The 20,875-nt window shown below is 38.3% G+C and overlaps 1 protein-coding gene across 1 annotated transcript in view; it reads left to right on the top strand.

The window, feature by feature from the left end:
* LOC140925651 (uncharacterized) overlaps window positions 1–20,232 on the top strand; it is a 164,728-nt gene extending 144,496 nt beyond the window's left edge. Inside the window, exons 5-6 of the mRNA XM_073375565.1 lie at window positions 17,455–17,526; window positions 20,157–20,232. Coding sequence (XP_073231666.1) covers window positions 17,455–17,526; window positions 20,157–20,232 — 148 coding nt within the window. The remainder of the gene's footprint in view (window positions 1–17,454; window positions 17,527–20,156) is intronic.
* The last annotated feature ends 643 nt before the right edge of the window (window positions 20,233–20,875 follow it).

The following is a 20,875-nucleotide window of genomic DNA, read 5'->3' as shown; positions in this document are numbered from 1 at the left end:
AAAATATGAGTCACGCTAGAAGCACTTTTCTCGGCTCTCTAGTTTACCACTTAATGTTGCCAAAACGCGACAACTGATGTACAAGAAAATATTTATTTTCTTACATCAAATGATTCTTAACTTGTTCATGCGCGTTCTATTGATATAAATAGCACGTATCGGCCGCATTCATTATCTGCCAAAAAAAAACACGCGCTTAACATATGGCTACTGCGCATGCCAATTGACCACTCCAGTTTCAGTTTCAGTTTCTCTTGGGGCCATTTTAACTCCCAAGAGAAACTGAAGACAATGCTTATGCAAAATTTTGGGGGTGACAAACAAAGAGCATCATGTATGTTATGCTATTTTCTGGAGTGGTCAATTTCATAAATTCCTTCCAATTATTCTAAAACACAAGTTTAAATGTTAGCAGGGTTAACGAACTCGCTGCCTAGAGGAAAATGAAATCCATGTTCACTTTACTTCCTTTGACCACGATACCGGGCAAACTGCGATTTTGGCTACAGAACATTATCCAACATTTCGTCACTTTTATAACAAAGAAAAAAGAGAGGTTTTTTTCCCTTCAGCTAAGTTAAATGTTTTTTAAAGCAAAAAAAACTACAGCTCAGCTTTGCTTAGAAAGTCATGAAAAAGAGGCTGTCCCTTAAACACACAACAAAAACGTGCGAGTTGTTTAGCAACATTATGCTGCCAAACGAGTTGGAAAGTGAGGTTCCGCGTTTTATCACCCACGTTCAATTTATCCCAGCTACGATACTTATAAGTTTTAACTTTTGAAGTGTAATGAGTCTTGTTTCGAGTTACCAACGTAAAACGAGGATCTTTATTTTTACCTTTTTACTTCTTTGTCCGTGTAATCAGTCGATAGCACAAAGCAAAAGAAATACCGATGACGTCGAACTTCCTCTCAGGCACATGAAATACTACAAAAGAAGTGCAACTTTAATGGAATTGATCGAAGGGCGTACCACAGATAATCGACCGATGTGTTTGTCCATCTTTTTTTTATTTTATTTTTGTTTTTATGCACGTAGACGTTCTCGGCGACTGAACATATAAATTGACAAGATAACCCAAACAAGAAACCAAACCAAAGCAGCAACATTTTCTATCGTAAAACGACGTTCACAGCTTCAACAAGAGACTTAGCAGACGAACCACAGCTGGCAGCCAACAAGACTTTTCTGGCGCTTTGTCACAGGAACTTTGCGCTCGATTGGCTAGTTTCCGTCGCCTATTGTATTTTCTGGCATTTAACTGGTTCAGACAAACTGTCCTATTTTTCTTACATTGGACAGTTTGCCTATTTTTAAAGGAAAGTCCCATTGGAAACTATCCAAAAAAAAGTAGTCTTGAATGCTCCATTATAGAACAGGAAAAAATCAACACTTCATCTGTACTTTAGCCAGGGACCAGGCCCATTGGTGGGGAATAATCATGAATAAATTGAGAAAATTTATCAACAGAAACGCAAGCATGCACCTCACCCAAGAACCTTCACCGTTATTTGAAGACGGGATCTATCCCTAAAATCAGAGTTCAAACAGTCTAATCTTCCCTCTTTCTCTACATTCATTGCTTATTCGGGTGCGGGGAATAAAACTAAAAGACTTGATCAATTACCTAGACTTGCAATTGGACTATGCTCGTTGACAATTAATTAATGAAACATCTTGGCAAATTATATACTTTCAAACAATAACTGTACCAGCACAGTTCTAGTAAAGTAAACGAAAAATGTTTAGCCATGAGCCAGGCGTATTTAATATAACGGCCGCTTTTTCTCTTACTTTTGTCAAAGGCACGTTGTCGCATGTGCTACTGTAGTCCACAAATCATCGGGATTATTCATTTTTTCGGACGGAAAATACGTTGGTTTGTCTCAACCATACCTAATGAATTTTTTCGTACAATTCATGCTCATTTTCATGCCCAGGACAGCTGGCGACGGTAGCAACTTTACTAGTTCCTTGTGTTTTCCGGTACATCCACGACTTAAAATTCTTTGCCACGGCTTTCGCTGAGTATGATAATAATAATAATAATAATAATAATAATAATAATAATTTATTATAATTTATAATTTATTCATTTGATAAAAATACATCAGATGTTACATTGAAAAGTGAAAGAATTAAGCGCAAAATACTGAAAATCCATCTAAAGAAAAATAAATAAATAGATAAAAATTCAGAAGTCTCTTTTAAAACGTTTGTACAAGTAAATTAAGTTAAAAATTCTAAAATATAATATCAATACAGTTACGTTCAGTATTTACACTAGGTGTTACAATGGATGTATTTCTAAGTTGCTCTGATGAGACCTTATACCTGGAGAGGAGATTATTAAATGGATGGTCGCGATTATAAGAATTATAAGATAGCATTAACACACTCAAAAGTTACAACTACATCGATTTCTCCATACTTAAGTCACGTTAACGGCACTTTTTTCGCCTCTTCAGTTTTTCACGAAATGTTGACAGAACACTACGATGTACAAGAAACTATTCATGTTATTAAATCAAATGATCTTTGACTTGTTCACGCGTGAGTTGTTTCCCATATTTAGTATCTGGAAAAACGCAAGCGCCTTACCTATGGCACCTGCGCCTGCCAAATCAATAAACACCCTTAAACAATCACAACAAAGGCATTGTATTGTTAATTGTATTAAGGAACCGGCGGCCGAGAGGAAAATAAAGTCCATGTTCACTTTTCGTTTGAGCACGATACACGACGAGACCTCAACGGTTACAGAAAATCATTCAACTTAACTGACCACTGAGAGTTGCAACGCTTATTCCTTCACGGTTGATAATCAATAAAAACTAGGTAAAACATTCCACGATTTCCCTTCATCTAATCCGCGCTAACTTTATTTATTTACCGACAGATATTTGAGAAACAACGAGATCAAGGAGCTCCCGTCAGGGATATTTTCAAATCTCTCTTCCTTGCAAACGCTGTAAGTGAACGAAGCAGTGTTTCATTATTTTTTATATGACTGACCTTGAAGGGAGCGAAAACCTCTTTTGCGACCTGCGGGTTGGGGGAGGGAGGGGTGGGGAGGGGGTCCACGGTCGATTTATTACCTTTAGTTTTGCTTCGTTTTTCAGCTTTCGTTTTTTAAGTCTTTAAAGAGTCTCTTTCAACCACAGTCCGTTAAGTGCTTACAAGTCAGAAGCAACCATTTTTGGATTAACCGAAATTCAGGCTCGTCTTTTCGTCTGTTTCCATCGTGTTATATCTCAGAATTCCTTCGCCTTCTCTCTCACTTTTCTGATAACCTTCCCTGACTAACTATTGCTAAAATTACCTTGCGTTGCCTTTTTGCTCGGTAACTTTTTTTAAAAGCCCAGACTGGGCTAAAGGTTTCTGCGATGTTCGCTTGCTAAGAATTTACAATAGCGCTAGCTATGCCGCTTTTGTTAAAATACTCAAAAACAGCCACTATTTTGATTTATTTTGAGTGATATTTAATTTACGCAAAAGTGTGCAAGGTTTATTATATCTGTTTGTTTTGGTTGAGAGATTTCGATAACGCACGTGCCGGCCGTAAAGTGACTTTAATAGTAAGATTTATCTTTTGTTAGAATCTGTCTTTTGTTCATACTAATTGGTCGCGCTGGTAAAACAAAAGATATGCTCCGTTGGCCTTAATTGACTTTTCCTTGACCAAACAAAACCTTTCCAGAAAAACAGTGTCTCACCTGGAACATACTGTTTTTATTACTCTCCTACGTTTTCAAGATCTTAGTATTTGAGTTGGCTTGCGTTTTAGTGACAGAAACCTTGTCCATCGAGATCTCCTGATCAAATCATTTAATTATACTTCATTAAGTGTAGTTGCTTAACAGTTGTTTGAGACTGGTTGTCAAGTGAACTCTTTTATTGGATAATCCGTGTAATTATATTTGTACGCTAATAGTTTTATTGCAAAACTCGTAAACAACTTTGAGTTAATATATTGAAAAGGCGGGACAAATTAGTATTGTTAACTATTCCTATAAGACAACGAAAACTTGTGTAATGTACAAACGTTGATCAGTTGTACTTTTTGAAGTAACGATAGTGTGAACCAGCGATTTATATATATGAATACATTCTTTGTGATCCTTATATCTCTCTGATTATTATTTTTTTTGACTGGACATTAACTGGACTTAAGCGAATTTTATAGTTAAAGCTGATTTTCGGACTGCGTCATAACCTCGAAGGAAAATATGATAATATTCCTTACAGCCAATCGGGTTTTACTGATGTAAGACTAAATTTCAAATGATTAGGATTGGCACCTGTCATGTCCAGTCAGGATAAAAGGAGCTACAACAGGCTTTTGTCAGAGAGACAGTACAAGCTAGTGTGAGATTAAGTTGACTTGTAACAACACTGAAGCTTTAGAAGAAATACAAAGTTTGCTGAACCAACAGAGTACGAGTGTCTTTTCTGTGAAGCCGACCCGGAGCTAGTCCCCCTTCAACTGGGTTCGGACTTTTCACACTTTTAAACATAATACTTATTCCCTTGAAAAGTGCAACACGTATGTTACGCTGATTTTGGAAGTGCTTCTTCTTCTCGGTAATCCAGTAATTATAAAAAATCACCAAAGTGAAAATTATGAGAGAAGATTACTTGGCACGCCCAAGAATTAACGATCACTCGTAAAAGCTTGCGTTTGATCTGGAAAGGCGACACCTTCAACAATTTAAAACGCTTACTGCTTAAACTTCGATGGGTGAATTTAGAATTTAGAACAATACAGTAGACCATTTGTTAATACGATCCTCCCCATAGGCAATATCTTCTGGTTCCAACGTCAGCACTCACTTTCACGTTGAGACTCCTAGTATACAAAACGTTGGAATTCTCCAGTTGCTTACTTAATAGCATTTTGTCGCCTTTATAAAGAAAGAAAAGATGCCTTAAAATTTTTCACTCCCAGTTTTATCAAGTTAGCGGTGCCTTGTACAGCATACAGCGCCCTCCTCCTATGGTCGTATGGATAAACAAAGCCGCGCTAGAGTTTTTTCCGTTCAGATGAGTTAAACATTTTTTAAAGCAAAAAATACTCATTTCGAAAGAAAAGAATCTCAAAAGGCGAAGGCGTCTCAAGAAGCCATGAAGGCTTATAGGTCAGACTTCCTCTTTACATTAGATTTTGTTGTTATTATAGGCATTTATTAAATCTTTAAGCAATAGAAAACGTTTTCCGTGTTTGCATAGCCTGATTTGAACACGAGAAGGGTTGGGAGAAATCGAGACAGTTATGCTACTGTAATTCAAGTCAACATAAATCCTCTTACAATCATTGTATGATAGATTTTTAATAACAAATTGTCATTTCAAGACATTCTTTCACTTTAATGCTCAAATCAGGTACCTTAAATCCTTTAAAAACTTTTGTTACATCGCATCTTGGTTATGTTTCACAACCGGGCACGCTCTCTGCTGTGAAGAAAACAAAGAATGATTAAGTTGTTCGAGGCAAAAAACTAATAATATTATTATATTAGTTATTCGTCCTTCCTGTATTGTCGCACTCAGTATGTCTTCATCAACAAGAACTGCTCTTAAAGTTTTGATATAGACTTTGGTGTTCTACAAGGTAGCGGCCTGGCGTCGACTTTATTTATCATGTATGTATCTGGGAGATTCAACGTCGTTCAGAACGACCTACCTAGTATCCATATGTATGCAGATGATATCCAGTTGTGTTTGTCCTTCATGCCATTGTCGACATCTCGTCGACATGGTGCGCTTAGAACAATCCAAGCTTTAGTCTCAAACAAAAATAGTTGGGACCCTTCCACCCAACACTGTTTCTACTTCTGGCCCGTCTCCTGGTCCTCCCAATGTTGATTATCGCAGTTAACTCACCAAATCTTGCACACCAACATTGGGAGGGCAAGAAGACAGCAAAGCGCTCGAACAATTTTGACTGAGACTGTTGTATCACAGACGTTCAAGCTTGGATGTTCACCAACGGGCTCAAGATAAACGATACAAAAATGGAGTTTCTCTTTGTGGGTTCCCTTCAACAGCTGAGCAAGGTACAACTTGAATCAGTCACTGTCCAGGATTCTGAAATCAGCGTCCGCAATCTCGGGGCATGTTTGATGGGCATTCATGTGAGCAAAGTCTGCAGTAAAACCTTGCGCGATCTATATTCCATCAGACCGATCCGAAAATATCTATCGGAAGATGCTACCAAAGTCCTGGTTCACGCCTTTGTAACATCTCGTCTTGACTATTGCAACTACCTGCTCTTTGGTTTCCAAAATACCAACGTGATCCGTTGCAGAGGATTCTTAGCAGCTGCAGCTGCAGCTGCCCGCATTGTCTGCTTGGTACCCAAGTTCAGTCACCACACACCAGCCTTTATAATCTACATTGGTTATTAGTGCCCTACTGCCTCCAGTGCTACCTGTCCACCGAGCTCTCGTTGGTGTTGGCCTTGTTTACCTAAAGAAGTTTCTAAGATTCAAGGAAAGTGGTCCCTACAATTTAAGATCCAATGCCAGCTGCGAATTCAAGGTCCCCAAAACAAAGCGCGAAACCCTTGGGGACACCGTTGGATTAACTGAAATGTGACTAATATATGCGATGAGTTTGCTGTATAGAGAAAGTTTTGGGACTGCACAGTTATGCACAATACACAAGGAGGTACTCCCTTCACGTTTTCTTTTGTTGGTTTTTGTCGATTAAACAACCGCACAGCCTTATCCTTACGTTTTCCTATAACAATGTCATAAGCGGGAATGCTACGGATAACATTCTCTTCAGAAATTTTAAATTGACGCTCATTCTTAGAATATGTATTTGACACAACCCTTTCCCGTAAATTACTAGCATTAGATATGTAATTTAATGAATTCGCTTAGTTTACATCTTTTGTTTAATGTATCAAACATTCTACCAAGTGTTGGTCTTTTTGTCTTTGTACCACCATCGATCAGTGCCTTAGCACGTTTCTTCCTTTCAATGCAACTTATGGTTAGACTTGTCATCACGAAGTACAGTTGCCTTTTTTGTTCTCTTTGCAGAAAATTGTTGCAATGAAAAATTAGCGAACGAAATCCATTTATACCAGCAGTAATTTTGTTTGGCTATCCATATCAATTAATTCAGTCTCCATTTTTTGAAAAAAAAAACGTTGTTGGTTTGTCTCAACCATGTCTACTGACTTTTTTCGTACAATTAGTGCTCAAATTGAGAACAGCTGGCGACGGTTAATTTGAAATCTCTTAGCAACTTTATTAACAGGAATTCCTTGTGTTATCCGGTACATCTGCGACTTTATGTCTTTTTCATGCCCAAATTCTCTCCGTGCAGACCATCATAAGAAAATTCTGGTTGAGGCCGAGTATCATAATAATAAAAATAATAATAGTAATGACATTATTTTATTATAATTTAATTATAAGTTATTCATCGCATAAAAATACATCAGATGTTACATTGAAAAGTTAAGATTCAAACGCAAAATACTGTTGTATCCCAGAAAAGAAAAATAAATAAATAAATAAAAAATCTGAAATCTCTATTAAAACGTTTATACAACTAAATTAAGTTAAACAATTCTAAAATATGTTTATGCTTCATGTTCCTTTACATGTTACGAAAGTTATGTTGATGTTGGCAGAGTCTTGCTTTGGGTGAGCTCTGTTTGCTCACTGTCTTGTAATGCGAGGAAGGAGGCCTTGTGCCTCACTTCTGTGACTAACATGACCCGTGACATAAATGACACTTTCGTGACAAATCACCCGGATGACAGGAAACCCTCCTTTGCTGGTACCTGGAGAAATACAATAATGATCAGTCACATTCAGCATAAAACCATTTATTTCTTTCAGAAATAAATCTCATTTATTCACCTAGCTTATACTTAAAAACTAACCTGTTAAAATAGCTATTTTTAAAACGTTTTGTATTTACACCACGTGTTATAGTGGATGTATTTCTAACTCGCTTTGATGAGACCTTATACCTGGAGAGGATATTATTAACTGGATGATCACAATTATAAGAATTATAAGATGGCATTAACACACTCAAAAGTTAGAAATACATCGATTTATTCATACTTGAGTCACGTTAAAAGCACTTTTTCCGCCTGTCCAGTTTTCCACAGTAACTTTATTTAGTATATACTAAAACAGTGGATAGTGTTTTTCGCGCGTTCTGATTGGCTACTCAATTAGTGAATATCCTGCACTAGCCACAGACATTGAAGTGAATAATTGTTATTTATTTACCTGCAGGGATTTGAGTGACAACGAGATCGAGGAGCCCCTGTCGGGGAAATTTTCAAATGTCTCTTCCTTGCGAACACTGTAAGTGAACGAAGCACTATTTCATTAAAATTATTAATGTCTTAGATAAATGACCCAGAAGTATCCGAAGCCCTCTTTTGGCACCTTCGGGTTGGGGAAAGAGGAGTGATGAATAGGGGGTGAACGTTTGATTGATTACCTGCAGTTTGGCTTCACCTTTTTCAGCTTTCATGTTTTTTTTAGGTCTGTAAGGAGTCTCTTTTAGCCATAGTCCTCTGTGTCCATGTACGTCAGAAGCAACCATTTTAAGTTCAGGATCATCCTTTCGTCTGTTTCCATCGCTCAGAATTCCTTCGTCTTCCCTCTAACTTCCCTGATAACGCTGGTTGACTATCTATTGCTAGACTTTTTACTCATAAATAGTAGGACAAACTTTTCCGGGAACTTCATTTTTAAAGCCCGTCTGGACTAAAGTTTTTTTGGTAATGTTCGGTTCCTTCAAATTACCATAGCTATGCCGTTTTTAGCATCATTCCTTTTACCTTAAACAGTGCTAAACATGTGTCAGGCTGAGTTTGAAGTGCAATTCTTCTTGTCGGTGATCCAGTAAAAAAGAATCGCCAAAGTGCAAATAAAAAATTTCCTGCCCACAACCCCTCTCTCCCCCTACGACCCCACTAACAGAGAAGCTTGTCACTTTAGGATCATTCCCAAAAGCTTCACCTACAAAAATTTAAAACTCTTGTTGCTTAAAGTGTCATTGTCAGAGAAGCCGAGCAGGGCGCACGGGTCGAGGTTGGCCGATTCCTTTCAAATTCCTACCACAGACAACCTCCCTCATGTGATAAAAATATTCCCTCAAGTTTAAGCGGATTGGCTTGTGTCCAGTCACTTTGACCACTCCCCTTGTTTTCGGTTTTAAAATTTGCATGAGAACACCGTGTCAAATTTGGGGTAACTTGTGCAAGTTATTTTGCCTAGTCTACCTCTTGCCAGTTTTCAGCGTGAACTTTTCAGTTTATGTGAATCATTTAAGACTCGATACATTTCTATTCACGTAATGAATTATTATGTATGCGACAATATGGCTGCCTATGAAAATTCATTGGTCTATATACTTTTTGGGTTTTTGCTGTTATCTGTTCTTTTCTGCAACGATAGTCATCAGGGAGTCCTTTCTAAAGACTTCATCTACGGCTGTCTAGTTAGAAATCGAGAACTAGATCCTTCCATGGGAGATAATTTCAAGTGCTTATATCTCAACGTTCGCTACCACTACAGGCGTAAATAGTTCAGTCGCAATTTCAAACTTGCGATTCCGATTTCTAAAAGACAGGATACCGATTCATCACATTGGCCCTCCCACATTCATTATTTAGTATGGATCTTCCTGTATGCATGAATGTTCATTGCAATCCTGGAGCGCTTACCATTTGAACGAAAAACCCGGTAATTCCGGGTAGAATTTAAATGGAACGGTTCATCCCGGTGGAAATGTTCCGGAAAAACGTAATACCTCGAGGTATTACCTTTTTCCCGTTTTCACCGAAAAGGCCTGAAATTTTTTGTACCATTTGTCTGGTTAACCAGTGCCAGGCAGGCCCACTCGTTATCTGGTGTTTTGCAAATTGTACAACTCTAACCCATTCCTCTTTTCGGAAACGTTTTCATTTCGCAGTTACCATTTCTCAGAAACCTTTTACCAAAATTTTCTTACAAATGGTAATTAAGCGTTCCAGGTCCTGATTTTGAATATGCTCCGCTCAGCCGACCATCATTGTTTCACCGATTAAACAACTCCGGCTGCATCATCCATCAGCGAAGCTACTTCATTATCCGTGACATCAGCTCCACCAGATACACATTTGTCCATATCATGCCATTAGGTCTAGTGGCACTGGCGGAGGCATTGGCTTGCTCTATAGAAAAGACCTGAAAATTGAACAGCTGGAAACTGTTTTTAAATCGTTTGAATTTAAGGAACTATTACTACACTCAAGCGCATCTATTATCCATATTGTTTTTATTTAGTCGACAGCCAATCTCAGCCAGGAATGGTCTCACATATGCTTTATTTTTTGATGAATTTTCCACGTTACTTGAGCCACTAGTATCTGCCTTTGGTGAACTCCTGCTCGCCGGCGACTTGAATTTCCATGTTAACAATCCTTCAGAAGGCAAAGCCTATCAATTTCTGGATGTATTAAGTTGTTTCAATTTAAACGCCTCAAATGTCATCATCCCAATTCACAAAAGTATTAATCTTTTGGATCTTATATTATTACCAGATCTGTAGAAGACACCTCTTTTAATTTATCAGTCAACGACCCGGTTATCTCGAAACACTCTGCTGTCCACTGTATTTTAGACTTTGAAAGGCCATCGAACAAGAAAGTAGTTCTTACGTCAAGGAAACTGAGCAACATGAGCATTAAGCACAGCAAGACAATATAAAAATAAGTGACTCACCTTTCGCAGCGTTATTACAAATCCTGTTAATAGGTTATGACAAATCCGGGTAAGTAGTATGTTTACAAATCTGGTTGAAAGCTAGTTACAAATCCGGTTAGTTATTTTATAACATATTAGGTTGATTACAAATCCTGTTGTTATTACATATCACGTTGATTTTTATTGCAAATCCGGTTGATATTACAAATCCTGTTGTTTATCACAAATCACGGTGATATCGACCACGACATTCTGCTTAAAAGACTTGACTCCGGGTTCTCAAATTATGGTACTGCTCTTGACTGGTTTCGGTCGTACCTTACAAACCGCATACAATTTGCCCTGATCGATAGAAAAAAATACAAAACCTCGCGAACTCAAATTATGAGTTGTGAGGCTGTTAAGGCCAGGCAGTCTACAACAATCCCTTCGCAATCTGGTAATTCCGAGGTAGCCAGTTCGGATAATTGACCTGAATCAAAATCTTCACCATACATTCTGACTTTTTCCTCTCCTTCGTCTAGGAAAAGAGATTCGCAAGTAGTATTCCCAATGCCTGCCATCGGTAATTCCGCCAATAACGATTTTGTAACGCATCGTGGGCACATCCAAGTTGTTATTATGGATTGAAATTGCCGTTTAAATTTTGTCGGTTTAACTTGGCCGCATTTATTACGATGTAGTATTGAACAGGAATTACAGCGTAGCCTTCGGTGATTTTTGGCCAGTGTCTTTGTGCAGGTGGCACACTGAGTGTCAGGGGAACAACAATTGCAAAACGGGAAACATTTTTGGCCATTCCCTCTCTTTCTCTATCAGCCACCTGACTGTATCGTACATAAATTTCTCCACTGCGAAGTTAACAAAAACTAGGCTGACGGCACATCAGAAACTTTCTTCGAAATGAAGTCTTCTGGCTTCAATGGATATTATTTACGTTGTTTAATATAATCTTGTCCACATTTAATTAAATGTTTCAAGTAAAAGCTTCCAGAACGCAAAGTACAGTCGACTCCCGTTATTGCGGACACCCTCGGCCGGGGAGAAGATTTAGTGTCCGTAATAGCGGGGTACGAGAGAAAAAAAATTGTTGGCTCTTAAACTTATGAAATAATATGTAAAAGTCCCAGAAGCATTGTAGTTTCGATAATTCTTTACCTCTTTTTACTATGGACCATAAAAGATTAAAGATAATAAGATTGTAAATAGAACGAAAAATGCTGTATTATCACTTCCAAGCTCCTGCAATGACAAGGGATACATAAGAAAGGGCTTAAAAAAACCAAACGGAAACTCCTCCAGTATAACGTGAATGGCTAAAATATTAACTTGCTGTCATATATACTGATTGTGTTTATTGTTCTTGGCAGCTCTTTTATCGCAGAAATGCTGCACATTATACTCATAACAGAAACCTGTCTAACGACTTTTACAGTAGAGTGTTAAAATAACGCAAAATGTTTGTAAGTTTTAAAATGCTGTACAGGAGTCATTTGTTTACTCTTTTACGAAGAAACGGTCGATACTACTTTTTGTCATTTTTTTCCTTTATTGTAACGTCGATTTATTCTTTATGTTACACGAGTCAGGATTTTTGACGAAGTACTCAAGTGTCCGCTATAGAGAGAGAAAAAACAAGTGAAATGTCGTGCTTAGGGGCAGGAAAGTGTCCACATTTTCGTAATAGCGAGAGTCCGTAATTAGCGGGAGTATGTTTCAGTCATTTCTTTATGTGTTTCACCGGGGGGCTGGCTTTTGTCGGCATTCGCGGGGTGTCTGTAATAGCGAGGTGTCTGAAAGGCGAGAGTCGACTGTATATGTACGGAAAATTCAGGCGAGTCTGCGAAAGAAAATGTTAAATGTTAGGTACTGTTTAAACTGCCTGACAAGAGACGTGCAGTGATTGGTCCACAATATGCTGCGAAAGAATAAACATTAAGTTTTTAAACGCTCCTTGCATCAATTCAATTAAGCAATTCAATCAAATTCTTTGGGCGTACGACTTTTTCAAAAAATGAAAAATTCCTAAATATAAAAATTAACACTGTAAAGTCATTGCGCTATTAAAATTTGTATTAAGAGTAAAACAAAACTGTAAATGACCGTATACCTATAGTCGAGTAAAGTTACATATTTACTCTCAAAGTAATTTCATGAATGATTACTAGCGGAGCTCTCAGGAGGGCGAAGCGCGCGCAGCGGATCATTATGGTAAAAAATTTGGTCATCTACCCATCCCAGAAATTTTGGTAATCACGTGCCCTTTAACGCCCGCCCGCCCGCTCGACCGACCGTCCGTCAGCACCACAGGCATACCAATGTAAATAACTCAATTAAAGGTGTGGCAACCCAAACGCAACTTGAGGTTATTTTGGAGGAAAATCGCATAGCCACCCGCGTCTTGTAAAGCAGAGACAACTAAAGAGTCAATCAAGACGAAAACGGAAAGCGGAAATTGTTTCTGTATCTGTGTCGTCGTGTCCACAAATTTGAAATGTAAAGCTTGAGAAAGACAGAGAAAAAGAGAAAGTAGGCGGCAGGCCAGCGAACCTCAACGAGAAAAAGGGCAACAGAGATCTAGAGCGAGAGATAAAAAACAACGGAGACTCTTTTTTTGTTGGAAAAACAACATGAAAATTTTGTAGCGGCGGTGAGAAAATGAGAAATGCTAGCGGCCACCAATGCAAAGTGAAAATAAGCGACAGCGAAAAAAAAATTGAAAGAGAACACTCTTCTGTCTCTACTGAGGAGCTTTTTTCGCTGATAACAGAGGCAAGCTCTTGAATTCATTCTAACTACGTATCTGACTGCATTTACCACGCTACGTAGAGAATGTTCCCCTGAACTTGATCACCTCTTTCTAATCAGGCTCACGTCGTCAAAACAATCTGTTTTGACGAGGGTAAATTTTATTGTTGAGTGGGAAGAGTTCGCGAAATCGATCAATAAAGTTGTTGATTTCGGCTTCAGGAAGAGTCCATACTGAGAATATGTCATCAATAAATCTCTTCCAGAGAAATGGCTCGCATGCAGTAGTTGTTTCTCAACGTGAGCCGTGAAAATGACCGAGAAAGCAACCGACATTTTGGTGCCCATTGCAATGCAATGCGGGGGGTCTGTACGTAGTGTTTGCCGTTGAATTTGAGTTGGTTTTTTGTTAAGATCAGCCGCATTAAGTCTCCCAAATTTGAAGTAGGGATACGTACATTTGACTGGTAATGGTCTTCATAATGGTAAAGGGGGAATGTTAGTAGCTGGTAGTGCAGAGAGAACACACGTCTAACGTAGCTTAAATTGCTTAATCTGGAAGTGGTGTGTTTTCAATGAAAGTTTATAAAGTGTGTAGTGTCCCCGATGTAAGACTCTTGTTTTTGCGCGATTGGCCTTATAAAAGCCAGTCAACAAAACTAGAAATGCGGTCTGTGGGACCACTGCTACCAGAGACGATTGGTCTGCCGACAAGACTAGTTTTATGTATTTTGGTCAGAGTGCAAAACTCTGGTATTCTTGGTGATTTTCGCCTAAACTGAGCCACTTGTAAGCCATTTGACAAATTTCTAGGGGATAAAAATATGCCTATATCTACCGTTTAAATACTAAAATACGTTTAACAATGCTATGTTTAAGTGCTTTTGAACTATCTTCTCGTCGGGTGCCTCTGATTTGAGCAATATGCCGTTTGTGAACAGAGCGTTTATAATTGTTACGACTTTTGTGGCTGTTTTGGATAAAATCGGTTCATCTTTAATAGATTTCCAAAACGGGTCTTGCTATTTAAACAGTTCTTATCAAGACTCTACGGCTACCATTGATTGTTGATTGTTACACGTTTAGGGCTGAGTGACAATAGTGAGTTTACGCAACAGGACTGCAGAAAGAAGAGAACGCCAACTCTTGTGTGTGACAAACGTAACAGGGCCATTAATTGGGTGTTTTATCGTGATCTTCATTTGTCATTAATGTTTTCAGGTCTTTTACAGAAATATCTGTTTAAATGAAGGTGAAGTTTGGTGGAAAGTTTTTACAAACAAAATTATTGTCGGCGCACTTGTCACACAAGGTTTGCCGTTTTCTTTCCTCTCCCGTCCTGTTGCCTAAGTTCGCTAATATTATTACCCTAAAACATAGTACGTAGTTCGCATTTTATACCTGGTCCGTGTTTTATATATACCCAGTCCGCAGTCCGCAGTCCCTATTTTCATGCTGCCTGATCTGAAACGCTTTACCCTGCGTAGTATATTGCTGCAAGGTTACAACAAAAGCTTAATTACCAGTGAAAAAACATTCAGTTTATTTCTTGGAAAACGTCTCAGCCATGATACATGCAGGCTTTGGATTGCTGTTGGCGTAACATTTCCGTTAGAGACAGCTCGACGAAGACACGAAACATTCCTTCACTACAAGGCGACCGTCATCTTGTTTGCAGTCACGCCACTCCCGGTTTTACTGTGTCACTTCCTGATATTTCCCCCACATATTCGGCAAAGCGCCTCGAGGAGTCGGATATGCTCTTCCATGACATTGGATAAAAAAGAAATAACATAATTGTCGGTTACACACTTGAAAGATGCGGTTTTCACATCCTTCAATAATGGCGTTTGCATGAGATGCAGTAGTAAAGCATCTGATTCAAAGAGAGTTGACAAAATTTCGGGGTTGTTTACAAGCGTGGAATTTGGAGTGATGAAACTTTAATAACACTAGAACCAGGAAAAAATATAACAAGCTCGAAAAAAATACGCGAATGCTAGAAAATAATGATTTACGTTTACTTACTTTAGCGTCGGACCATAAAATCACATCTACTTCTTCGCATTGCAACCCGACAACTCAAAGATAGGAAGCTGCATTACAAATCTGGATTTCCAAAATGACTTTCTGATGTTTACTCTCACCACCGTTGTGCAGCTTAAAGTCCCTGATATGTTCCAAAGGAGACTTGAAACAATGCGATTTCGCGAGTGCATCAGAAATTTTAAAAGAGGCCCGCCATTTCCTTAGCGATTAATAGCTTCGTGACGTCACGACTGTCCTAATATATTGGGATAATCTGGACTGCTCATTGAATAATTAGGGAGCTTTAGATCGAGGACGCGACGGCTTTTTGAACTCGGTGACCGAGCAAAAGCCTGGAATGAGAACGGCGTTCTAAGCGTGGGAAAAATAAGCTTTAGTTTTGCGACACGCCAGTTCAATATTTTTTTTTTCATTTTCACAAAAATAAAAGATAGGATCGTTTAATGAAGCCCAAAATTAAATATGATGCTAAAAATGTGCTCGGAATGAAAAATGAAAAATCAATGATCAAGAATTTTTTTTTCCGAAAAACCATGCAGTATAATGAATCAACGATTGCCTCACTCGTCGTACAATAAATGTTCTCTTGTAAACGAAAATCCTGCTGAATATAAAGCAGATTGCCGCTTGGAAAAAACTTGCATCTTCTGCACTTGATTCTTCTAAAGCTACGATCTTATCTTAAGCGTTGTATAACTCGGAGTGCTCATATGGTGTTATCCCTGAAGCCTTAATTTTTCCTCGTTTCTCGACTTTTTCTTGTGCCTGTTGACAAGAATTCCCACGTGGACACAAACCGATCGAGTGTCGGCATTATTTCCCTACGTGCTGCTTCGTTGTCGTGTAGCGGTTTACATTAGCAACGTCTCTGTACAGGATACTCTTTTTCTTTAGTTCAAAACATCATGGAACTAAGAAAAGATAACAACAGCAACAGCTTAAAGGCGGAGTTAAATTTTAGCTCAGATTATAATTTAAAAAATATGCATCCATGAAAAAAAAAAATCATATTCTGTTTGTTCTAGCCAGTTCAGGGGTACGTTTGGCAAAGACAATGGTAAAATACCGAAAATAATAAAGAACTTAAGCTAGGAGGCACAACTTGCTTCAAATAATTTTGTAGAAGAAGAAGCCATTTCTGATCCATCTTCGCTTCGGTTCTCCAACCTCAGTAACCTGCATATCAAGTTTAAAAATGTCAACTCTGCCAAGTTTGTAGCGTAAATTTTCGCGAGAAAGTTTCTACATGAATCTGGGTTTTGAATTCCAGGTTGAGAAGGTACATACGTAGCCATTTTGTTTTTAAAAATGGACAATTAATACTCACGTTTCTTCAAAGCGCCAAATCCCTTTGACTCGCGTTTTGTATGCTTTACGACGCGTCAAATTTGAAGGGTCGAGCATTAAACTACTAGTAGTCCCCCATTTTTCCTCAGGGATAGTAGAGCGAGCGAAACGCAAGCGTGCGTGAAAATCACCCCACGCGAGAAAAGGCGACACGCCGCGTGTCGCTTTTTCTCGCGTGGGGTGATTTTCACCCACGCTCGCGTTTCGCTCGCTGTACTATCCCTGAGGAAAAATGGGGGCCTACTAGTAGTCTAGTCGAGCATGGGCAGGAAGCCTTTTCTGTGAAAAATTACTTCCAGCAGCGTCGCAGATCTGTCGCGTCTTCGATCTAAAGCTCCCTATTGTAAACATGAAACTACAAATAGGATTACATGGAACAAAGTGGCAGCCTAGAGGAAAACGAGGTCCATTTTCGCTTTTAGTTTGAGCACGATAGAGAGTGAAACCATGGCATAAAATTACCCACTTTTAAGTGATCGGTGCGAGTTTAGTTGTTGTTAGCCTATAAAGACCTGGCCAGAACAGTCCATAAATTTTCGTTTAACTGACGCACATTAACTTTATTTATTTTTCTGCAGGGTTTTGAAAGACAACAAGATCAAAGAACTCCCACCAGGGATATTCTCAAACCTCATTTACTTGCAGGAATTGTAAGTAAACGACCTACTGTCTCTTTGTTTGTTATTTAATACCAGAGGTAACTAATCGATGATAAATGACATCAATGAGTAATCGATGAGTAATCATTGGGTAATCAACTGATAAGTCATTGATTATTCGCTATAATCAATGTGTAATCGATGACTAATCGATTGCCCAAAATCCTATCGATTACTCATCGATGACATCGATCGATCATTGATGTCATCGATGAGTAATTGATGCGTTCGGTTACTTATGAATTATCTAATTATTATCCACCGATTAGTCATTGATTACACATCTCATACAATTTCTAGCAATTTTTTTTCCGGTGATAAAAATTTACGTTTCTGTTTCTTGACGATAATAATAGCCAAATAGGAATTGAACTTGCATGTAGAAAACCAATATGTAGGCCATGACGAAAACAGAACGGCAAATCAAAGTTATCTGCATGGTGAACAGTAACTGAAATATCAGAAACGAAATTTTCAGAAGGTCGACTAGTCTGTCTTACTCTCTTGGCTATTGGAGTCTGTGTCTTTGTTGAGAAACGCAGCCACCGTAGAGTGCCCACCGGGTAAAAGATCATGAATAATCAAAGCTTTTATTGTGACATTTATGCCAAAGAAGTCTTTGCTTTCCATTTGGTATGGTTTGCGTACCCGCGAGATTACATTCGATCCTTAATCAATGACTAATCGATGACTGAAAATTTGGGGGCCTATTGATTATTCATCGATTACTCATTGAATATCGGATATAATCAATGACTAATTAACTGATTACCCATCGATTACCTATTGATTAATGATTGATTCATTGATGTCATGATCTGTCATCGTTTAGTTACATTTTGTTTATATGAGTGGCTCTCCTCTAAAGATCGGAAGACCTCTTATGGCATCCGTCAGTTGGAGTGGCAGGATTTCATTGTCCATAGTTTTTCTTCACATTTATTCACATTTTAAGCGTTTATTTAGCTCTTTAAAGATTTGCTTACAACCACAGTCCTCTGCACGCGCATAACTCTCAAGAAACCATTTTCGGGCTACCCAAAATTCAAGATACTTCTTTTGTCTGTTTCGATCGTGTTATAACTTGGAATTCATTCAACTTCTCCTAAAACTTTTAGAAAAATCTCTTCTCAGACTTACTTTATTGTATCGGAGCTGAGTGCACTGCACTTCTATGCTCAGTCTCTCGTGTGGCTTCTTCTAGTTTTCAGTAAATTAATTTTAATGATGCACTAGTGAGCAGGACACGTACACTTCCAGTGAACATTTTCAGTTGGAAGAAGGAGTTTAACTGAAACCATTCTCGCCCAGGGCACGAAAATTACTTAGCTCCCAGCACAGAAGTGTAGTTCACTCGGGTGGTATAGTAGAATTCCAACTTCGCTAACACTAGAGCCCTGGTGGTTCAGTGGTTAGAACGTCCGATCTAGTATTCGAAGGGTCGCGAGTTCGATTCTCGCCCGGAGCACGAAAATTTTCGTTGCCCCTGGCGAGCATGGTTCCTCCTTCTTCCAAGTGAAAATGTTCACTGGAAGTGTACGTGTGCTGCTCACTAGTGCATCATTAAAATTAAAGAGTTATTTCCTAGAGTTGGGCTATACTAGTTGTTGGCAAATGATTAAAGAAACATGTTGGCAAATTATATACTTTCTCATGTCCAAATTCCAATGAAATTCTTTCCGTGCAGACTAACAAGCAATTAACGGTCGAGGCTGAGTATGATAATAATACTACTAATAATAATTAATATTTTATTCATCGGATAAAAATACATCAGATGTTGCTTTGAAAAGTTAAGAATCAAGCCGAAACTACTGATGTACCCAAGTAAAGAAAAATGGATAAATAAATAAATAAAAATTTTGAAATCTCTTGTAAAACGTTTATACAAGTAATTTAAGTTAAAAATTCTGAAATCTAATATCTATATAGCTAGGTTATGCTTAAAAAATAATCAGTTAAAAAAGCTATTTTTTAAAACGTTCAGTATTTACACTAGGTCTTAGAATGGAGCTATTTCTAAGTCGCTCTGATGAGACCTTATACCTGGAGAGGAGATTATTAAATGGATAGTCGCAGCTATAAGAATTATAAGATAGCATTAACACACTCAAAAGTTACAACTACATCGATTTCTCCATACCTAAGTCACCTTAACAGCACTTTTTTCGCATCTTCAGTTTTTCACGAAGTGTTGACAAAACACTACAATGTACAACAAACAATTCATGTTCTTAAATCAAATGATCCTTGACTTGTTCACGCGTGAGTTGTTTCCCATATTTTGTATCTGGAAAAACGCAAGCGCCTTACCTATGGCACCTGCGCCTGTCAATTCAATAAACATCCTTAAACAATATCAACAAAGGCATTGTATTGTTAATTGCATTAAGGAACCGACGGCAGAGAGGAAAATAAAGTCCATGTTCACATTTCGTTTGAGCAGGATATACAGGACAAGACCACAACGGTTACAGAAAAATTATCCAACTTAACTGATCACTGAGAATTGCAACGCTTATTCCTTCATATGATAGTTGATAATCAATTGAAAACTATGTAAAATCATTCCACGATTTCCGTTTATCTAATCCACAGTAAATTCATTTATTTACCTACAGAGATTTGAGAAACAACGAGATCAGAGAGCTCCCGTCAGGGATATTTTCAACTCTCTCTTCCTTGCAAAGACTGTAAGTGAACGATGCACTATTTCATAAATTTTTATATAACCGACCTCGAAGGATCCAATCACCTCTTTTGGCACCTGCGACTGGGAGGAGGGGTGGGGAGGGGGTCCACGGTCGAATTATTACCCATAGTTTGGCTTCGTTTTTCAACCGCAGTCCTTTGAGTGCATACAAGTCAGAAGCAACCATGTTTGAATTAACTTAAATTCAGGCACGTCTTTTCGTCCGTTTTCATCCTGTTATATCTCAGAATTCCTTCACCTTCTCTCTTACTTTTCTGATAACCTTGCTTGACTAACTAGTGCTAAAATTGCTCTGCTAGAATTACTTTGCCTTGCCTGTTTGCTCGGTAACTTTTTTTAAAAGCCCCGACTGGGCTAAAGGTTTTTGCGATGTTCGCTTGCTAAGAATTTACAATAGTGCTAGCTATGCCGTTTCTAAACATCATACTTATTCCCTTGAACAGTGCAACACGTATGTGTTACGCTGATTCTGGAAGTGCTTCTTCTTCTTCTTCGCCCAAGAATTAACGATCACTCGTAAAAGCTTCGGTTTGTTCTGGAAAGGCGTCACCTTAAACAATTTGAAAAGCTTACTGCTAAAACCTTGATGGGTGAATTTAGAATTTAGAACAATACAGTAGACTGTTT

The sequence above is a fragment of the Porites lutea genome, chromosome 1, assembly GCF_958299795.1.
Source record: "Porites lutea chromosome 1, jaPorLute2.1, whole genome shotgun sequence".
Classification (NCBI taxonomy): domain Eukaryota; kingdom Metazoa; phylum Cnidaria; class Anthozoa; order Scleractinia; family Poritidae; genus Porites; species Porites lutea.
This window is presented reverse-complemented; position numbering and strand designations above follow the sequence as displayed.